The 18,536-nt window shown below is 38.7% G+C and overlaps 1 protein-coding gene across 1 annotated transcript in view; it reads right to left on the bottom strand.

Moving 5' to 3' along the window:
* Window positions 1-18,107, bottom strand: part of LOC150086897 (uncharacterized) — a 304,701-nt gene extending 286,594 nt beyond the window's left edge. Inside the window, exon 1 of the mRNA XM_090372793.1 lies at window positions 17,814-18,107. Coding sequence (XP_090228919.1) covers window positions 17,814-17,819 — 6 coding nt within the window. The 5' untranslated portion in view covers window positions 17,820-18,107. The remainder of the gene's footprint in view (window positions 1-17,813) is intronic.
* Between the last annotated feature and the right edge of the window lie 429 nt (window positions 18,108-18,536).

Genomic DNA, 18,536 nt, shown 5'->3' with positions numbered 1-18,536 from the left:
TCCCGCTACTTCTTCATGGATATTAAACCAGATAAAGTTTCTCTTTCTTTGTCCATCTCCACGTTTTTTTCTATACTGAAGAAACCTCACAAATTATACCGCTTCCGAGTGTTTTTCCCCACTTGTGCAAACAATGTACAAACGTAAAATGTAGGCAATAAATAAGAATATATATACTGCCTGGCCATTTTATTGGGTTATACGCAATAATCTACGTAAAAGTAATCTAAGAGTTCACACGGTGCGCAGGAAAGCGCTAAAAAGCAGTGCGACCAAACCCTCATCGGCAATGGGAAGGGACAGGATTTCACTGTCTTTCCAAAGAGGTATGATTATCCATGAGCGCATTTAGCAAGGCCTACAACAGATACGATGGTTGCATTTGTCCAGTATTTAAAACCAGTCGTTGAATTTTTTTAAAGAATGGGAAAGACGCCTGGAAAACATCCGTGGACAGGTGCAACTGTGGAGAAAACGTAGTCGATGGAGCAAGCTGATCGTCGTCAGAAGCAGATTATTATCAATTGTAATCGTCGCAGAACGACGCAACCTTTTCATTTAAATGTGAAACATCATGCGGAATTAACCCAGGCTGGCCGGGGTAAATGCTCAAAGTCTTACTCGTGTTTCTTAAACTTCTCTTTCGAACATTTGGTGCGGTGAATAGTTGCCATATCAATTTGAAAACACCCCAGTAAACATACATTTCCAGGTGAACCTGTTCCGCGATGATATTCAGATATGCTCTAGCATTTATTGTACCCGCCATTGGAATCAGAGTACTCAGGATATTCCACAAACACATGTCCTACACCATTGTACCTCTTTCCAGTAGCCTGTACCGCCGGAACACAACAGGGTAGTTCTGAAGCAGAATTATATAATTAAAAGGTGACTTACTATAAAAATCATGCTGGAATTTAAAGGTAAATTTACGTTATCGCTAGATGTGCATAACTGTCGAGAGACAGCTACTGTCACGTACTAAAAGTATCTGTTCTTGAATTAAAGATAGAATAGTATTCATCAAGCCAGGATAGTGTTGATAAATACCACTGTGCTTTTCTGAACCTTTTTCCACACCACGGCAGAGTTATTAGGTCTCATCGAACACGCCTAATTTACAGACAGAATACACTGATGTTTCATAGTCTTAGTTGCGCTTTTGTGGACGAAGAACATAATAATCAAGCAATAGTCAGCAGGGTTAGTAGAGTTATAGCTTCATAAAAAGTGTAAATAATAATACAGTAATTGTAAGCAACGCAAATTTTTACAATTACTAGTTTAATGTATACAATTAGCAATACTTTTGTTACAGTGAGTAAATGTACGTAAAATCTTATTTATAAATACAGTAATAGAACAGTACTGTGAATCGATACTAAAGGATAAGAGTACAACAGGTAGAATAGCAATTCCTAAATCCGGATCGGTCTCAAAGCCAGAGTAATTTATTAATTTAAACCCTGACAATCAGAAAGCACCAAATACTTGCAGTAATTAGTTGATCGTTAAGGAGTACAAGAAAGCAGGGACAGTCCCTGGATTTTCTAAAGGAGAGGGCTAAAGCAGTTAAAGAAGGGGAGCTAAAGCAGTGTTGCGAGGAATCATTAAGCTGTAATCATCGTGTAGCAGTAAAAAAAAATCAACATTATCATTATTTTGATCGTGGGGATGAGGCTCTTTAGCCTCTACTCGGGACTGTCCTTGCAAGAAGTGGATTGCCACTTACCCTTAACACATGGATACACAAAGCAATAAATCGCAAGAGTTCCAATTAATCGGTTTCTCTGGTTGAATATTTGATAAATGTCTTTATCTTCCCAAAATGCAATTCTGTGCAGAATGGGTCTGATCTAAAAGAATTTAAATATGAATGAGAATTTCATAAGTTATTAGAATTTCATAAGTTATTAGTTTTCCTGATCATTCATTTCAAAAACCAAAATGCAATAAATGAAAGCTCTTTTTTTATATAAAAGTGACCTGCCTAACCATAACACAAGAGAATAAACCTCGTTTCACGCGGTTAAAAGTTAGTTTCACGCGGGATAAATCAATTAAGCATAACCTTATACAGATCTGTTGTCTCCAAATTGATATAAATGATATTTGAAATCAAGTTTTTTAATCAAAAGTAATTTCCCAGGAATTTAACAAATTCTAGACACTTAATGGAATAATCAGAAATTATCAATGATATATTTTTATGCTGACTGGTTAAAGTAAAATTTAAACAATTCGATTTCGGAAATCATTCTTCGAACAAAAAAAAAAAAAAAAAACTGACGTAATAATTAAAATCAAAAACATAAGTATGAGACAGGAATTAAACAGAAATGGGTTTTAAGTGGAGATTGAACTAAGTTTTCTTCTTCCCGGTGTAGGGATCAACCCGGGATCAACATTTACGGAAATAGTGGTGATATTCGAGAACGAGGTCATCTTGCGCGGTCACTAAAGTAGGGAGAAAAAAGCCGATGGCACGAGGTCACTCATTTGGCTTCTCACTCGGTATTAACGCCACGGAAGAAAAGGTCTAGTACGTGACCGTAACCCGCCTGTTATTTTTCTCCTTGCTATAGTCTTATGAACCTTTAAAATGGGGACAGTTTTTGTGATAATTTTGAGATTTTAGCGCTTAACTCCAACGTTGTAAACTGTAGTAAAGTAAGAATAATAACTGTTAATCACGCAGAATTTGTTATTTTTGTATTTTTCTAAATATTTTTTTTAAAAAAAGTTAGTTTAATATACGTACAAGCATAATTCTTGAACATTTTCTTTTATGTAAGTCTGTAGATATACAATTAAATATAATATTACAATATACGTAAAAATATTGCTACAGTAGCTTGGGAACATTGTAGTATTATTATTACTACTGCTTTTGCGTACTGTAAAGTGTGTGCCTAGTATAGATTATTTTACCGAAGGTAGTTCTCCTAAGAATGGCCTTTATTTTGATAAATGTCTTTGCTTGCACGCATGCAGAACTGGCTGTAGCTGGACATAATACCACAAATGTGTACTTAATTTGTGAAGTGCAGGGAGAGTGAGGTACAGGTCCCACAGGAGGTAGTTATTCTTGGCGACTCTGTTGTCACGGAATGAGGAAACATTTTATGCAATAAGAACAGGAGGAATAGGACACTTATAGAATAGATATGTCTGCTTGAAGCAAAAGTTCGTGATGATATTGTATAACGATGATAATCTTAAAAGATTATCATTGTTCTACAATATCATCACTAATCTGTGCCCTTAAAATATGCTAATATAGAAAAATTGAACAATTATCCTTTTATAAGAACACAAAAGTTGATGCTATTGTACATGCCAGTACTAAAGACATTGAACATAAGCAGCCTTAGTTTTACTTAATAGGTGTGATGTTGAAAAAAAGCCAGGAGCTAGGGCTGAATTTGAAAATGTCTGCAGCTTTCCAAAGCACGACTGGAGGGAGTTCATTATGAAAGGATTGTTAATCAACTTGGCCCTCGAGAGATTTTGTAAGTCTCGCGGGGAAGAATTTTATTCAGCATAGCCTGTACTTGTTAACGAACCTTACTTTATAGAGATGAGATACGCATGAAATGGAAGGGGTGTAAGAATGTTTGCTGATGCTATCAATGTAAAGTTAAGTGGTTTGGAAGCCTGCTAGTTTAAGGGGGGAGGGGATACACAGACTGACAGTTTGATGACAGACAGACATACACAGAAGAATTGATTCCTTGCGTTGATTCTACTGGGAAGTGATGCATCTGGGAAACAGGTACACATATTCTTTCTAGAAGTAGACAAAATTAATATGACGAATTTAAAGTAGTGGTAATTCCCAAAGAATGCGATTTCGTTTAAACACGAAACATTTAATATAGGAAGTTCTAAATGAACATGAAAGAATTTCCCTTTTTCGAAAGGGAAGTTCTTTCGTGTTCGAAAAGAATTCTCAAAGATAGTAATAGAGGCATGTGATGCAAGAAAGCAAGAGTATGAGCTTATGTAGCATCAGCCAAAAAAAAAAAAAAAAAAAAAAAAATCAGACAACCATTCCCTCTAAAAGCTATTTAAGCTATCAACTTCCACAACAACAGATGGAAGTTTGTTCCAGAAATTAACCACCCGCTGGCTAAAGGCAAATTTCCGCACATCTATTCTACAACTGTCTTTCCTCAATTTCAATTTATGCCCCCTTAGGTTTGTAATCTGAGCCAGCGAAAGAATCCCATCAGAATTCAGCGTGCTGAACCCATTCAAGGCCTTATACACCTCAAACAGATCAACTTGCAGGTGCCTAGTCTCCAGCCGCTGCAATTTGCAGAACTTAAGCCTCTCTTGGTAAGAGGATCCCTTCATTCCCCTCACCAATCTTGTTGCCCTTCTCTGTACACGCTCAAGCAAATCTACATCCTTTCTAAAATGAGGCCTCCAGACCTGTACGCAGTACCAAGACATGGCCTGACCATTGCCTTATACAAAAGGACAATCACCTCCTTCTCCCTGCTAGCAAAATTCCTATATATCATTGACAAAACCCCATGACCTGCTCTTGCAGCCTGTCTGCATTGCTCAGAAAACATAATATTTGACTGCACAATTACTCCCGATCTTTTTCATTTTCTATCACCCTAAGTGTAGTACCACACAGTTGGTACTTTTCTCTGGGGTTACTTCAACCCATATGCACTACTTTGCATTTGTCAAGGTTAAGCTTCAGTTGCCACTTCTCAGCCCATCTTCCCAATTTTCTAGATCCTGTTGCAGTAGCACACTGCCATTACTGTCATTAATAACCCTGCCAACCTTTGTATCATCTGCAAACTTCGACATTAAGCCTGATATACTTTCATTAATATCATTGATAAATATACAAAACAACAGTGGGTCCAACACCGAACCCTGTGGGACTCCACTAATAACATTTGTCCACGAAGAGCAATGTCCATTGATTACCACTCAACCATCCCTTATCCATTGTAACAACTTACCCTTAATACCATATACCATTCTGCTCTAATTTGTACAGCAGTCTTCAATGCGCAACAGTGTTAAAAGCTTTCCTGAAATCTAAGTATAGATAGCAAAATTATTTTTTGCATCCAGTTCCTTTGTAACCACATCATAATATCCTATCAGATTTGTCAGACAAGACTTTCCCTTAACAAACTCATGCTGTGTCTGAATTATTGCTGCTGCAGTCTTGTCTAGATGATCCTGCAATGCATCTTTAACCAGTGACTCCATCATTTTACCCGAAACAGAAGTTAAACTAACTGGTCTGTAATTACTCGTGTCACCCTTCGATTCCCCCTTTGTGAATTGGGGATAATTTTTTTTTATTTATTTACATAAATACAAACATACATAACACTCTCTATTTACAATCATTTGAACCTGTGTAAGAAACCCCAGCAGAAAGTGGAGCTCCTCTTACAAAGTTGTACAAAACTCTCAAGACTCAAGTAAAAGAAATGCATGTATGCACACTCAGTGACATTTATGTATTCGTGTATGTATGTGGCCTGTTTGTAGCGGCTCCAGGACCTGGGTCCATCTCCGGAAATTGTCTCTATCTTGACTACAGAATCTGTGTAATCAGGGCCTGAAATGTAAGCAGCCAACACCTGAACAACTGCTGCTTGATGCCCGTCCCAGGGCACGTGGAGCCGGACATAATCTACTATCTGCGCTTCGATAGTGCGCTAAAATCCCGTATCCACTGGAGGTAGTGCAATACCAGTAGATATCAGCAATCCCGTACTCAGGATGGCCAGTCCTGAGTACCAGCAGGAAAAAAATAAAATAATAATAAATAAAAAAAATAAAAAAAAAACCACCAGTGGTTGACATCTCTGAACAACCTCAGAGATCAAAAGAATTCAAGTCCAGGATGACTGGTAAGTGACACAGGGAACAGCTCAGCAAGAGCTTGTTGAATTATCCAGTGTGGTGAAGCATTTGCATTCTTCTACTGAAGATGTCATTGGTGAAGATTTGAAGGGCTTGAAAGTTAGTCTCATTTTCAATTAAGTCTTTAAGATTGACTTCTGAGATGTTCTGAACCTTATATTTAAGTGTTGTCGGTTGTTGTTCTTCGTAGTTGGGGCAGCACAATAGGATGTGGTTCCAGGATTCCTCTTCCCCACAGGAGCAATGAGGATTTGTCGCCAGTCCGAATTGGAACAGTTTCGCTTTAAGAGCGCCATGTTAGGATGTAGGATGTGCTCGTGGATTGGTAGAACCAATTACAATGTGGCTTATTCATGACAAAGGTGACATCCGGGATAAAACGTCTGGTGACCTCTCCAGTGGGACTTTCATCCCATCTAACCTGTCAGAGGAGTTTATTCCATAGGTTTTGTTTTTCCTGTTTGATATCTGTAGCAGGATTGCAGTCTATTCCAAGGAGTGAGGTTGGTAGGCCTTTTTTGTGCTTGTAGATGAAAGCTCTATAAGCTATATATAGGTCCAGGGGAAAGACCCCAGATTGAACCTGCAGTGCATTAGTTGATGTTATTCTTGTTACTCGGTGTGTCGCAAGCAGCATAGTTCTTTGCATGAAAAGGAGTTTGGCCCGGATTTTACTGTTATTGACCCTATGGAACCATACCCCAGAAGCACAGAAGGCAATTGGCAAGAACACAGTTTTATAGTAGGGAGATAGGGTTCTTTTGGTGAGTCCCCAGTCCGAACGGGAGATCCTGATGACGGCTGCAGTGAAGGCTTTAGTTTTGTTTGCTAAACTGTTCACGTGTGGTTGGCAACTAAGTCTGTTGTACAATATTATACCAAAGTGTTTAGTTTGTGGAACATATGGAATTTGCTTCCCGTGAATGTGCACTTTGGGGAGGTCTGCGGTAATCCAATCTGTTTTTCAAGATCGTTAGCTTTGTTTTTGTTTGATATTTTAAATTAGTGAGGGTCCAGTTTACCAGGTCATTCAGGACAATCTCTGCTCGGTCCTCAAGGGTTCTCCTGGATCTTCCTGCAATGAAAATAACCAAGTCGTCTGCATGGGCGAAATTGATGCAGTTGTCAATGCTTCTGGTGAGCCACTAGTCAAGTACGGAGTTCCAAAGGAGAGGTCCTAACACTGATCTTATGACTTTGTAAAGATATTGATTGCAGTTTGCCAGTCTAAGGGATCTGAGGGAACTCTCCCACTAAAAGGTATCAAAGGTACCCTCAAAATCCACAAAGATGGCCATTTCATAGACTGCTGTGGAATGTGTGCAATGTTTTACAAGGGCTGCTATGGCATCTTCCGCGGAGGATCCTTTCTTGAAACCATACGGCGAGTTGGATAAAGGTTTTGTGAGTTTAGGATAGTTTGGATTCTGGTACCAATCATTCTTTCAAACAGCTTTTCCAGGTTGGCTAACAGAGAGATTGGGCGGTATGCTCTTGGGTCGGTATTAGGTTTTCCCGGTTTTTGAATAATTTTAAGCAGTGCTTGCTTCCAGAAATTGGGAAATATGCCTTCCAAGAGGCACTTGTTGTAAAGATTTAACAAAACATTAGGGAAGAGCTCATGAAATCTGGTGATGACTGCATTTTCTACCAGATCAAGGCCTGGGCACTTTTTAGGATTCAACTTGGCCACCGCAGCGCCAAGTTCAACAGCAGTGAAAAGATCAATGTCCAGGGTATCTTCGTAAGTGGCATTATCTGCTCGAATCTGAATTTGGTGCATATTGTCAAGATTGGGATCATCTTCGGGAAAGATGTGTTCAATGATTTTCTCAACTGTTGAGTTCCAGTCATATATTTCACTGTTTTGATATTGCACTGTGTTGTATATATTTGGGTAGATAATTTTGTCCCTACAGATCTTATATATGAGCCCCCAGGGGTCAGTAGTCCCTGCTTGGGAAACCAGTTGTCTCCAAGACCTTAATTTGTTCTCTGCGATGGTTTTATTGTAGATTTTTCGCTTCTTCTTGTACTCTTGCTTGAGAGCATTAACTTCAGGATCAGACCAGTGCCTGTGTCGTTAAAAGGTTCTCCGAGCCACATGCGTTTGTTTTCTGAGATCGGTAAGTTCCTGTGTCCAGCAAGCAGTATGAGGAGTGTGTACTTTCTTTCGCTTGGCAGCATATTCAGTGGCTCTGAAAAGGGATGACTGTACATAAAAAACATATTCAGCTGCAGAGAGGTTGTTAAGGTTTGGAGCTGTCGCTTTGAAGTCAAGGATACATTTGAACATCTCCAGTCCGTGGGGACCTCCCCTGAGTCCCAGGATTCTCTCATAATTATGGCTAAGGGTTTGCTTACTTCCTTTTCCGCCTCCTTTAATATAACTGGATAGATCCCATCCGCCCCGGGTGCCTTTCTTATGTTTAACTTCAACAATTTCTCCTCCACTTTGCTCTCAGTTATTACAAAATCATTAAGCACCCTGCTACAATTTGATAACCTTCTGCCATTTTCAAACCTTAATAACTCCTATGTGTGAATGTAGATGCAAAATACTCATTCAGTTTGTTTGCTATCTGAGCAGGATCAACAGTCGAACCATCGATATCAAGTGGACCAATCTGATTCATCCCCTTCCTTTTAGAGTTTATATAAGTAAAGAAATCCTTGCTGTTTTTCTTAGCATCTTTTGCCAAGGATTTCTCGTAATCTGCCTTCGCCTGCCTAACCTCCTTTGTGACTTGATTACAGACTAGCTTATATCTGCCATAGGCTTCTGTGTCACCCATTAATTTATATATATCCCATGCATTTTCTTCTCTGCCACGAGTCTCATTAGTTCATGTGAAAACCATTTATGCCTAAACCTTGAACAAGATTTGTTAATCGGTATGAAAAGTCTAATAGCTTCCACGATTATACATATAATATTATATATAATACATTTGAGTATATAATATAATATATTCGAATATATAATATAACATATGTGCAGTGTTACAGGAATTTTTATTGTTTTTATTCTGAGAGTACTATGAGGCGTTTTGCGCACCAAGAAACATTTCTATTCCGAGTGTAAGGAAGCCAATAACGGTTCGCGTACTTATTCCAACAGCACAACGAATTCACAACCCGGTAAAAGTCTCGAGGAAATAAGCATGCTAATTCGCATGATTATCACAATATTCTGAAACTAAAAGCTGATTCTATAAGCTTGTCTTTATCTCTTCTTTTGTGTATTCATATATGTACAAGAACTCCTTATCGTTGTTCTTTTCTAGTCTTTTCTCGTAATCAGCTTTCGCCCATCTTATCCCACCAGCGGCTTTAATACAATCTCATATAATGCTCATACAAATTCTCCTAAATCTGGTTCTCCTTAGTGAGGACCAGATTTAGAGTTCAGAGCAATTCAGAATATTCAGTCCAGTCAGAAATAGAAAACCCCATATCTTATTTTTATTTCCCTAATATCTAAGACCTTCAGAGATCAATATCCAAGCATTCCCACCCCAATTAAATCCCAACGCTCCCAGTCTGTTAACACTAACGATGTTGCCCTATCAACAATCGCTGTCTTATCCTTAAGCTATTTTAAATGATGTCGGCTTTATTAAAGCTTCAGTTCATTAATGTTTCGGTGTGAACGCTCCAACGACGAGACCTCCCTGTTAGCTATCCACAATACGGTAAGTATTGCCGGGGATGTAATCAAGTCAATAACAGAGCTGTATGAAATGTTAAGGCCAATGCAAAGTGGTCACTGCTGTTAACAAGTCCAGCACAGCGGCAAAAATGGTCTGTACTGGAACAGCAATTTCAAATTTCTCTCGCTTATCACCACCTAATCGAGCTCACACAAATGCAAGGAATGAACCCCACGGCGGACTACTCGAAGGGGGGGGGGGACTAGAAGAACAAAGTGCTAACTGTCTGAATAGTCTTTCCTAAGTGGAGGAGGAGCAGAACGAGAAGTTTATTGACTGTTATCACCAATTAAAGATTTGTTCTAAGTAATAAATACATGGAGACATTCGGGCGCTTACTTCTTCGGACATGACTTACTTCTGAAGAATTCTGAAGTGTTGCCATCTTGAACTTTAAACTTCAGATAAGAAACCGTAAGCTGCAGTTATTTATTTAAGAGTTACCACATCCCATTATTTTCCCTCACTCCCTTCCCATTACAGACTTCGTCTATAAAAAAAAAACATTGGAAAGACTGGCAAAGAAGCGTAGGTTGCCGTTTCATTAGCATGCTAAGATCACGACCCATTTAAGGCATCACTATGCGCGAGCAATAGTGAGAAGATAGGATCGACTTTCAGCCCCCTCCTCCTCTTCTTTTTCTTTGTAGGAAATCAAATTAGGCTACCGTCTTATAGGATGATAACTAGCAGCTCATCACGTGAGAATGTGCAGTTATTGCAGAAAACGCAAGTGAAGTCGGCAACGAGGCGGATTATTTGACACTTTGCGTGACTTCCATTCAAAAGGATTCGCATTGAGTCTCTCTAAGCTCGATGGACAAAGCAAGTGCACACTGGCCATTGGGAGGAAAGTCTCACGAAGCTGGCCATTTTTTAACTTCTTTATTACTGTTATTATATGAGGAATATGACGAATTATATAACCAATCAAAACAATGTGAAGTATCGCAAAATGTTTTTACCATTATTAATACAGACCAAGGACCGGACTATTATCAACACACCAACAGTAACAATAGGCTGGCTGCCGAGTACAACGGAAAACCCCCATACTGACAGTGATAGGAACCAATAAAACAGCGGAAATTGAGTTGGTAATCAATCGCTTTATGGCTGGCACAGTTATAGTATTTGTACCAATCATGCCGAATTTAAAAATAAGCAGTTCAGCTAACAGCGTGAGTTCGGTTTCGCAAAACAGCAACAAAAATTAACAAATAACGATAGTAATAAACTAATAAAATATTACACTGTTAGTTGTCTGACTGCACCGGGGGTTCCCCCATCTCCGCCTATAAAACATTACACTCTGTGAGATAGGTCTTCTATTGTATTGCGCTACAGTTTTTCAGGGTTTTTCTCCAGAAACTTTTACATTCAACAAAATGGACAAACCGACAAAAGGATATACATCCAGTTTAGAGACACTATATACTGCGTCTCATTTATTTATAAATGATAAATAAGCACGTGATGCCGATTTATTGCGCTGCAACTACGTCACGGCTTGATGGACTATAGCAGGAAGAAGAAGAAGAGGCTCACAGTCATAACACTAAGAGCTCTCTTCCGTGGTGTTAGTAAAGAGTGGAAAGCCAAGTGAATGCCTTTGAGCCGCCTATTGACTTTCACCCTACTTTATGGACACTGGGTTTACGTCTACTATAAGCATACGAGGTTAGGTTATATATTACAGTTAGAGTGCGCTTATAAATATGCTTAAAAAAGAAAAGGTGGGCGATTCTAGAAACAAAAAGATGAAATTGCTGGGGAACCAACCGTGCCGTTTTGTTTTGAACAGTAGGTCTCAACGAGCGACTGTGTATGCAGCTGATTACTGTAACCAATCCTAGCTTAAAATTTGCCTTTTATGTGTTAAGAATTAAACTCGTTTTTCTTAGGTTTGTCAACTTAACAGTAGAGTCGCTAGTCATAATTTTGGCGATATGGATCCATATCCAATTGTAAACAATGGTTTATCTCTTTTTTCTTTTATTTTGATAAACGAAAATTGAAGTGATCACCGAACGCAAAAATTCATTCCTTGCATATAATAATAAACATCAATTATAGAAAAAGTTTATCAACTAGATGTCATAAAGCTCTGATGGAGGCAAATAAAATCAGAAGACAACACAGCGATTCCGTGGAAAACTGAAATGAGCACGGAAAAACACCGCTTTTCATTTTCCAAGAACCCAGTTGCTTCGGTAGTCCGCCATGATGACCTATAAAAACTTATTCTACGCCCAGTTTAGAATAAGTATTTGGCCAGCATCAGGAAACTAGGAACACCAAACACAAGAATACGACTAACAAGATTATGCGCAAGAAACCATTTTAATAAAAATTTAATTTGTTCTTTTGCAGACAGACACCGCTTTGTCAAGAAATAAAGCTGTTCATAAAATACAGTTCAAAAATATTTGTATATGATGAACCATCTGTTCCACGATTTGAAGGAATTACTTTGGTTACAAAATATTAGTATTAGCAATGGCCACATGTGCAAAGAAGCCTTTGGCTTATGCTGCACCAAACAAGAAAAAAATATAAAAATAAAATAATATAATAATAATAAGAAGAAAATTTTAAAAAATAAATACAGTAATTAATAAGAGAAAAGAATATAGACAACCTATGCATTTTCCTCCTCCCTTAGGTAATTATCCAGCTGACCTTTGAATTTCCCCAAACTTTCAGCCTCTACCACCCATGTAGGTAATTTATTCCAGTAATTTATAATTTCTTGGCTAAAATAAAACTGCCTGCAATTCAGTCTAAACATCTCTCCCGTAACTTGAAATTATGGCCCGTATAACTGTGAAAATCTCTTCCTCATTCATTTTGCTTATGCCTCTCAGAACCTTAAATACCTAAATCAAGTCTCCTTTAAGGTGCTTAGTTTCCAGCTCTGCAATCCACATATCCGAAGTCTTTCCTCATATGGACGCCCTTTTGCCGATCTCACCAGGCGAGTTACCCGTCTTTGGATCCTTTCAAGAAGCACAATGTCTTTCTTTAGGTGCTGTCTCCATACTTGAACACAGTATTCCAAGTGTGGTCTAACAAAAGCCTTATATAATGGGATAATGACGTATTTATTTCTACTAGCAATTCATCGATAGGACACCACTGACCTTCCTTGCAACCTGTCTACAGTGCTCGGAGAACTTCATGTCTGATCGTATTGTAACACCCAAGTCCCTTCCTTCCATTACCGGCTTTAGTTCAACTCCACCAAGTGTATAAGTTATTTTGGGTTGCTGTTCCCGGAGGTGTAATACCTTACACTTTGCTGGATTAAAGCATAGCTGCCATTTTTCTGACCATCCCTGAGGTCTCTGTAGGTCATTTTGAAGAAGCTCTGCTTGGCGGTGATCGTTAACTACTCTACCAATCTTTACATCATCTGCAAATTTAGACATCATGCCTCTATCCCTTCGTCGATGCCATTTATGAAAATCAAAAACAGTGGTCATAATACTGATCCTTGGGAATCCCACTTCTTACATCAACCCAATTTGAGGAAAAACCATTTATCATAACCCTCTGCCTCCTGCCCTGAAGCCATCCAGCTATCTATCTAAGGATTTTCCGTGATTCCAACCTCTTCCAGCTTATAAAGTAACCGCTCATGTGGGACTGAGTCAAATGCTTTGCTGAAATCCAAATAATCAATGTCGAAATTATTCCCCAAGTCCAGCTCTTGAGTGGCCCTCTCAAATTAGCTAACCAGATTTGTTAAACATGATTTTCCCTTTACAAAACCATACTGAGTATCCTTCAGTATTCCATTTCTATCTAAATGATCCTGAGTTCCACCCTTGATCATTGTCTCCATGATTTTCCCTGCTATTGAAGTTAGACTGACCGGCCGATAATTTCCCACTACACTCTTAGAACCGCCCTTATGTATTAGAGATACATTGGCACTTTTCCAATCCAACAGAATCACTCCCGAGTCCAGAGATGCTCTCATAATTAACCTCAATAGTTCAATGCGCCCTTAAGATTATTGGGTATATGCCATCAACCTCGTACTCTCAAAAGTTTTTTTTTTTTCATTAAATAAGCAATGGAAATTTCAACATCATTAATTACATTTTTTTCAACTTCACTCCCATAATTTCTCATTAACACATAGGATTTTTCTTCTGTAAATATCGACGCAAAGTAACTGTTGAGTTCATCTGCAACTTTAGCTGGAGTATTTAATACTATTCCACACCCATTACATAAGGATCCAATCTGGTTTGTCCTTCTCTTCTTTGCATTTATATATGTGAAGAATTCCTTATCCCCACTCTTTGCCAGCGATTTCTCATAATCTGCCTTTGACAGTCTAACCTTTTCTGTGGCGCTATTACAGATCAATTTGCAGAAAAATGAGAGGAAAAAGGGATGACGAATGACCTTCAACGGCCTATAGGGTTTCTTACCACAGTAGTTTGCAGAAGACAGTATTCAACCATGTACCAAAAATGTCTTAAAAGGTTACTTGACAATATGGACAATATAGTTAGGAAAGGACGTTACGTGGTTGTTTTCCCATTTAGATTATTACTATATTTAATACCACTCATATATCACGTGAAATTAATAATATAGTTTATTAAGCAATCGCCTAAACCACTATACTCAGGTCTTGCAGATGCTCATCATTAGACATTACTGCTGACAGACTCCTACTTGCCGATGCTGCCAGAATAAACCGAATATTGTTTATTCTGGCAAATAATGCATCGCTTAACAGAGTATAATCTGCGAATATTCAGGTTTGATATAAAACCAACATGATCTTATATCGTGCTGATAGTTTTGATAAAGTTTGTCAGTTATGATAAAGTTTAAGTATACTTTTTCCATATAGGCAAAATTTGTGTAACAACTGTATGTTAGGCAGCAGTCTTAAGCTCTCAGCAACCACAGGAATGGGAGTATATATCAATCTAAAGTACAGAATTCTTCAGGATTTTGAGAGACAGCCATCGATTGTATTCTTCATCTCCCTAAGGAGAGTCAATCTGACTTGGTTCAGACAAAGCCGTCTCTACAATTAACTAGTGATGAGATTTAGTGTTGGGAACGGATTCTCAAACGTGTCATCATCTCGATAGGACGTGGAAAACAGATTCCAGTCTCTCTAACATCAGGAAAAAGGACAACCACCGTGGCAGTGGTGTGATGATGCATCATGATGATGAAAGGAGGCACCCAAACTGCTAAAAAATGTGCAAACGAGGTCTCCACGAAGGCTAATTTTGACAAATTCTTCAAAGTAAGATCTTATATCTATTTTAATTATCTGAGGAAAAGATTAAGTGGTCAGTTGACGTGGTCAAGATCTGCGAACATGAATCAGACTGAACGTGTGTGAAAATTTGTTAGATCGAATCTCTAATTTATTTTTAAATGATGAGCATTCATTCGTTTCCACACTTTTGGGTGTGGAAACGAATGTGGAAAGTTCATGATTGGATATTCACGATACATTGCGCTCTGTAGTAAATGATATTAATACAAAGAAACACTATTAAACTAGGTACAGCAAATGCCAAATACGTTCATTGGAACGATTACAATAAAACCACAACAAAGCGAAGTCTCGTAACTGAACTGAGTTAGAATTACAATTTACCACAATGAAATTAAAATAAATTAAAAAGATATTTTTAAATGTTATATTTAAACATTTTACATTATATTTTATTTTATTAAGAAACCAAAATAAAATTTAAAGTTCACAATTGCGGAATGCAAATTCCAGTTATAATTGGGTACAGGCATTTTCAACAGAATAAAACAGTGCAGAGCAAGATCAAATAAACACGCATTACAATTTTTAATCTTCTCATGCCGCATTATACTGTACTTTTACAAATATAAACACAGTACGTTATATAATCGGTCGGCTATGTATAAGGGGTGAAAGCAAACTTGCTACTTTAATAAACGGATTTAATAAAATAATTAAATTAATGTTCTGTCGCATTTACCAGTTTTCTTTCATTCCGCGGATTATCTAGTTTCAATTATCCTACGAAGTTCATTTCTCAACCACTCCAGAGTAGACTCCCGATTCTCGCCGAATAATCGGGAGGCTTATTCGTTTGCCAATATCACTAAAAAGATAAATCTCATTTGGTGACTGTTAATATCACACTCGTTCTTCCATCTCAACGTCTTCCTTCAAAGCTTGGACTACAGCTGACTCCGGAAGATTCAAGTGGATTGTAATCGCATATAATAAGTGACTAGAATAACATCCGATTATTATTCCTCTTTTAAACTCCGTAAGCTTTGCATCAATACTAATACTTACAGTTGCAACTACAGTATATCACTGTCAGAGGGTGGGGAGAATTAGAATACTTTGGGGAGTACAGCGACTTCATTTAATCGGAATGAGGTTCGTTTAAAAGTCTGTAGAATTTCTCGTTTATACTCCGGCACGACCAACAGGCCACAGGAATTTAAATAATGAAGTAAAAATCGTTAATCGCATTTTAGCAGTCCCGTTTATGATGTTTTTTTTTTTAAATTTAGGTGCGTATTCTAACTTAACTATTGTATCAAATTTTTTATAGTATAATTGTAGACATCCAAATAGTAGAAACCGGTTCTTGTGGATTTTAACCTTTGAATAAATAAGTTAATAAAAATTATAAAGCAGGTGCCCTAAAGGAAATTTTGTGCCAAACGTTGTGATGAAAACTCTCACAGAACAAAATTCCTAGGTGCCAGTGCAAATAGACTGTGCAGATGACTGAGCCATAACTTGTCTCCAACTACCATGACTACATAACCAAAAGTAAAAAAAAACAGAGTTAACATACCATAAACAAAAGGAAATGCAATGAAGAAGAACATTTTCAATATACTGATCTCAGTGATATGTAGAGAAATTAACTCTATCCATGGGGAAGAACTTTCTTTGCCTAACATACCTCTACTGAAAATAAATCTGCTTGTTCGTCGATGCTTAATGCACATTCTGATCACAGGATGATCAAGATAAACAGGATTTATCAAGTTTAAACACTTTTGGGCGATTTTAATCACTATGATTAAGAGGCAGGCTGGCTCGCTCGCTCGCTCGATCTCTCTCTCTCATATAAAATAAGTTTTCTTAAAATCACAAGAAAACGGTGTTCTCTTATTTAACGCGTTAATTAAATTCTCTTCGAATTAATAAACGTAAGTAAATAAACTGCTCCAGAAGTTCGCTATAAATTCCTTTGAGGAGTTTACGGTGGCCACAAAACACCAACCTTTGCCTTTCACATTTACTAAGAATTAAGGCACGACCGTAGTCGACTTTCACTTGACCCAGGGGCAAGTGAAAATCGCCTCCCTCTGGGTCAGATAATACACACATGCGTCTTCGAATCCACAGGTGCCTGACATTGCGCGGAAGCTAAAGTGTAACCATTTGAAGGTTCAAAGGAAGACTGTTTTTGAACATCAGATCTTATCAAAAAGAACTGATGTATCCACAACTACGATCCCCGCCTCCCCAACCCCTATTAACATTTGGATACAGTCTGACCATTTCTCTGGATGAAGAAAGCCATTCCAAGTTCAGCTGCATTGATTCCTATGCGATCTGAGTAGATAAAGAATCAGACAGCAGACATACAAATTGTCTCTTTTTACAAATGAGGTTCAGAATGGGAGATTCTTCGTTTACTGGCGACAATTTTATGGGTGAGGTGCTAGTAACGACCAAATGAAATTCATCTTATTAAATTTGCCTGACGAAACAAGCTAACCACGAAGCCTAGCCAGATAGACATCGAGAAAGCGTGAAAGCGAACATATTCTTCCCCTTAGCCACCCTAATAATCACGCCACCAAGTCCGAAGGAACATTTACAACTTCCACTTAAGACTGTTTTTGTCTTTCTATCTGCCCACACGCTTTCCCCTGTTTCAAGGTTACCGTTTCATGATACACACGTAGAAATTTAAGCATCGCATAAATCAATTATCCTGGAACAATAAAAGATACCTAATTAATGTTAGCCGGTTAGATTTAAGTTCTCAAAGACACTTTGGCTTTTAAGTGTTACTACTCTTCCGCGATGTTTGTCATTTGAGAGGGCTGCAGCTGTCTTTCTCGATCTAACTTTGATACGTCCACTGATCGTGATAAGAAGTAGTAACACAAGATACTCACCGACATAAGTATAAATGGCGTCGCGGCAGCAGCCGCAGATCCACACACAAGAACGGGTAAACACTTTCACAGACAATCGGTCATCATTAATAACGCAGATGCAGTCCAACTAGCAGACGAAAACTCCAACTCACTACATCAGTCGCCAGAGGGCAGGCCACTAGTCACTTCCATCGCAAACAGCGGTGGTCACAGTAACCTCGCACCAGCAACGCGACACACCCACGGCCACTACACTTAAGCCTACAACGTCCAGGATGCTCGGCGAAACGAAAGCCAGGTCATGTCATCGCGTCTCATGTTACGGAAGGCGCACTGGCTCCGTCGTCCTTTCTGCAACAGTAACTGCGGCTGTTTTCTTTCAAGCGGTTGGACGAGGCGTTTGCCCTGTCGGTACGGTAGCAGGGGAGGCTCACGAAATCCGCCCTGTCTGCTCTGTTTTCGTAGCAACCCGATTTTCAGCATTTACTCCTCGTGACAGTCGGGGATGTTGACATCTTCCAGAAGTACGGGTCACGGCTGGCGTTACTGCGAGCGAAGATATCTGGGGATGGACCGAGGATTTTGAAGCACTCACACTGTCTCGCGGACACCTTCATCGAAACACTAGGCCTACACCGGGTAGGACGATTCGTGCGGATGAAACACGCGCACCTATTCGTACCGCACTTTACCAGCCATCTGTTGTCAGATGTTGATAGAGGGCGCTGCAGCGAGTCACGC

This window comes from Mastigoproctus giganteus, chromosome 4 (assembly GCF_048544385.1).
Source record: "Mastigoproctus giganteus isolate SK-2022 chromosome 4, ASM4854438v1, whole genome shotgun sequence".
NCBI classification, from domain to species: Eukaryota; Metazoa; Arthropoda; class Arachnida; order Uropygi; family Thelyphonidae; genus Mastigoproctus; species Mastigoproctus giganteus.
This window is presented reverse-complemented; position numbering and strand designations above follow the sequence as displayed.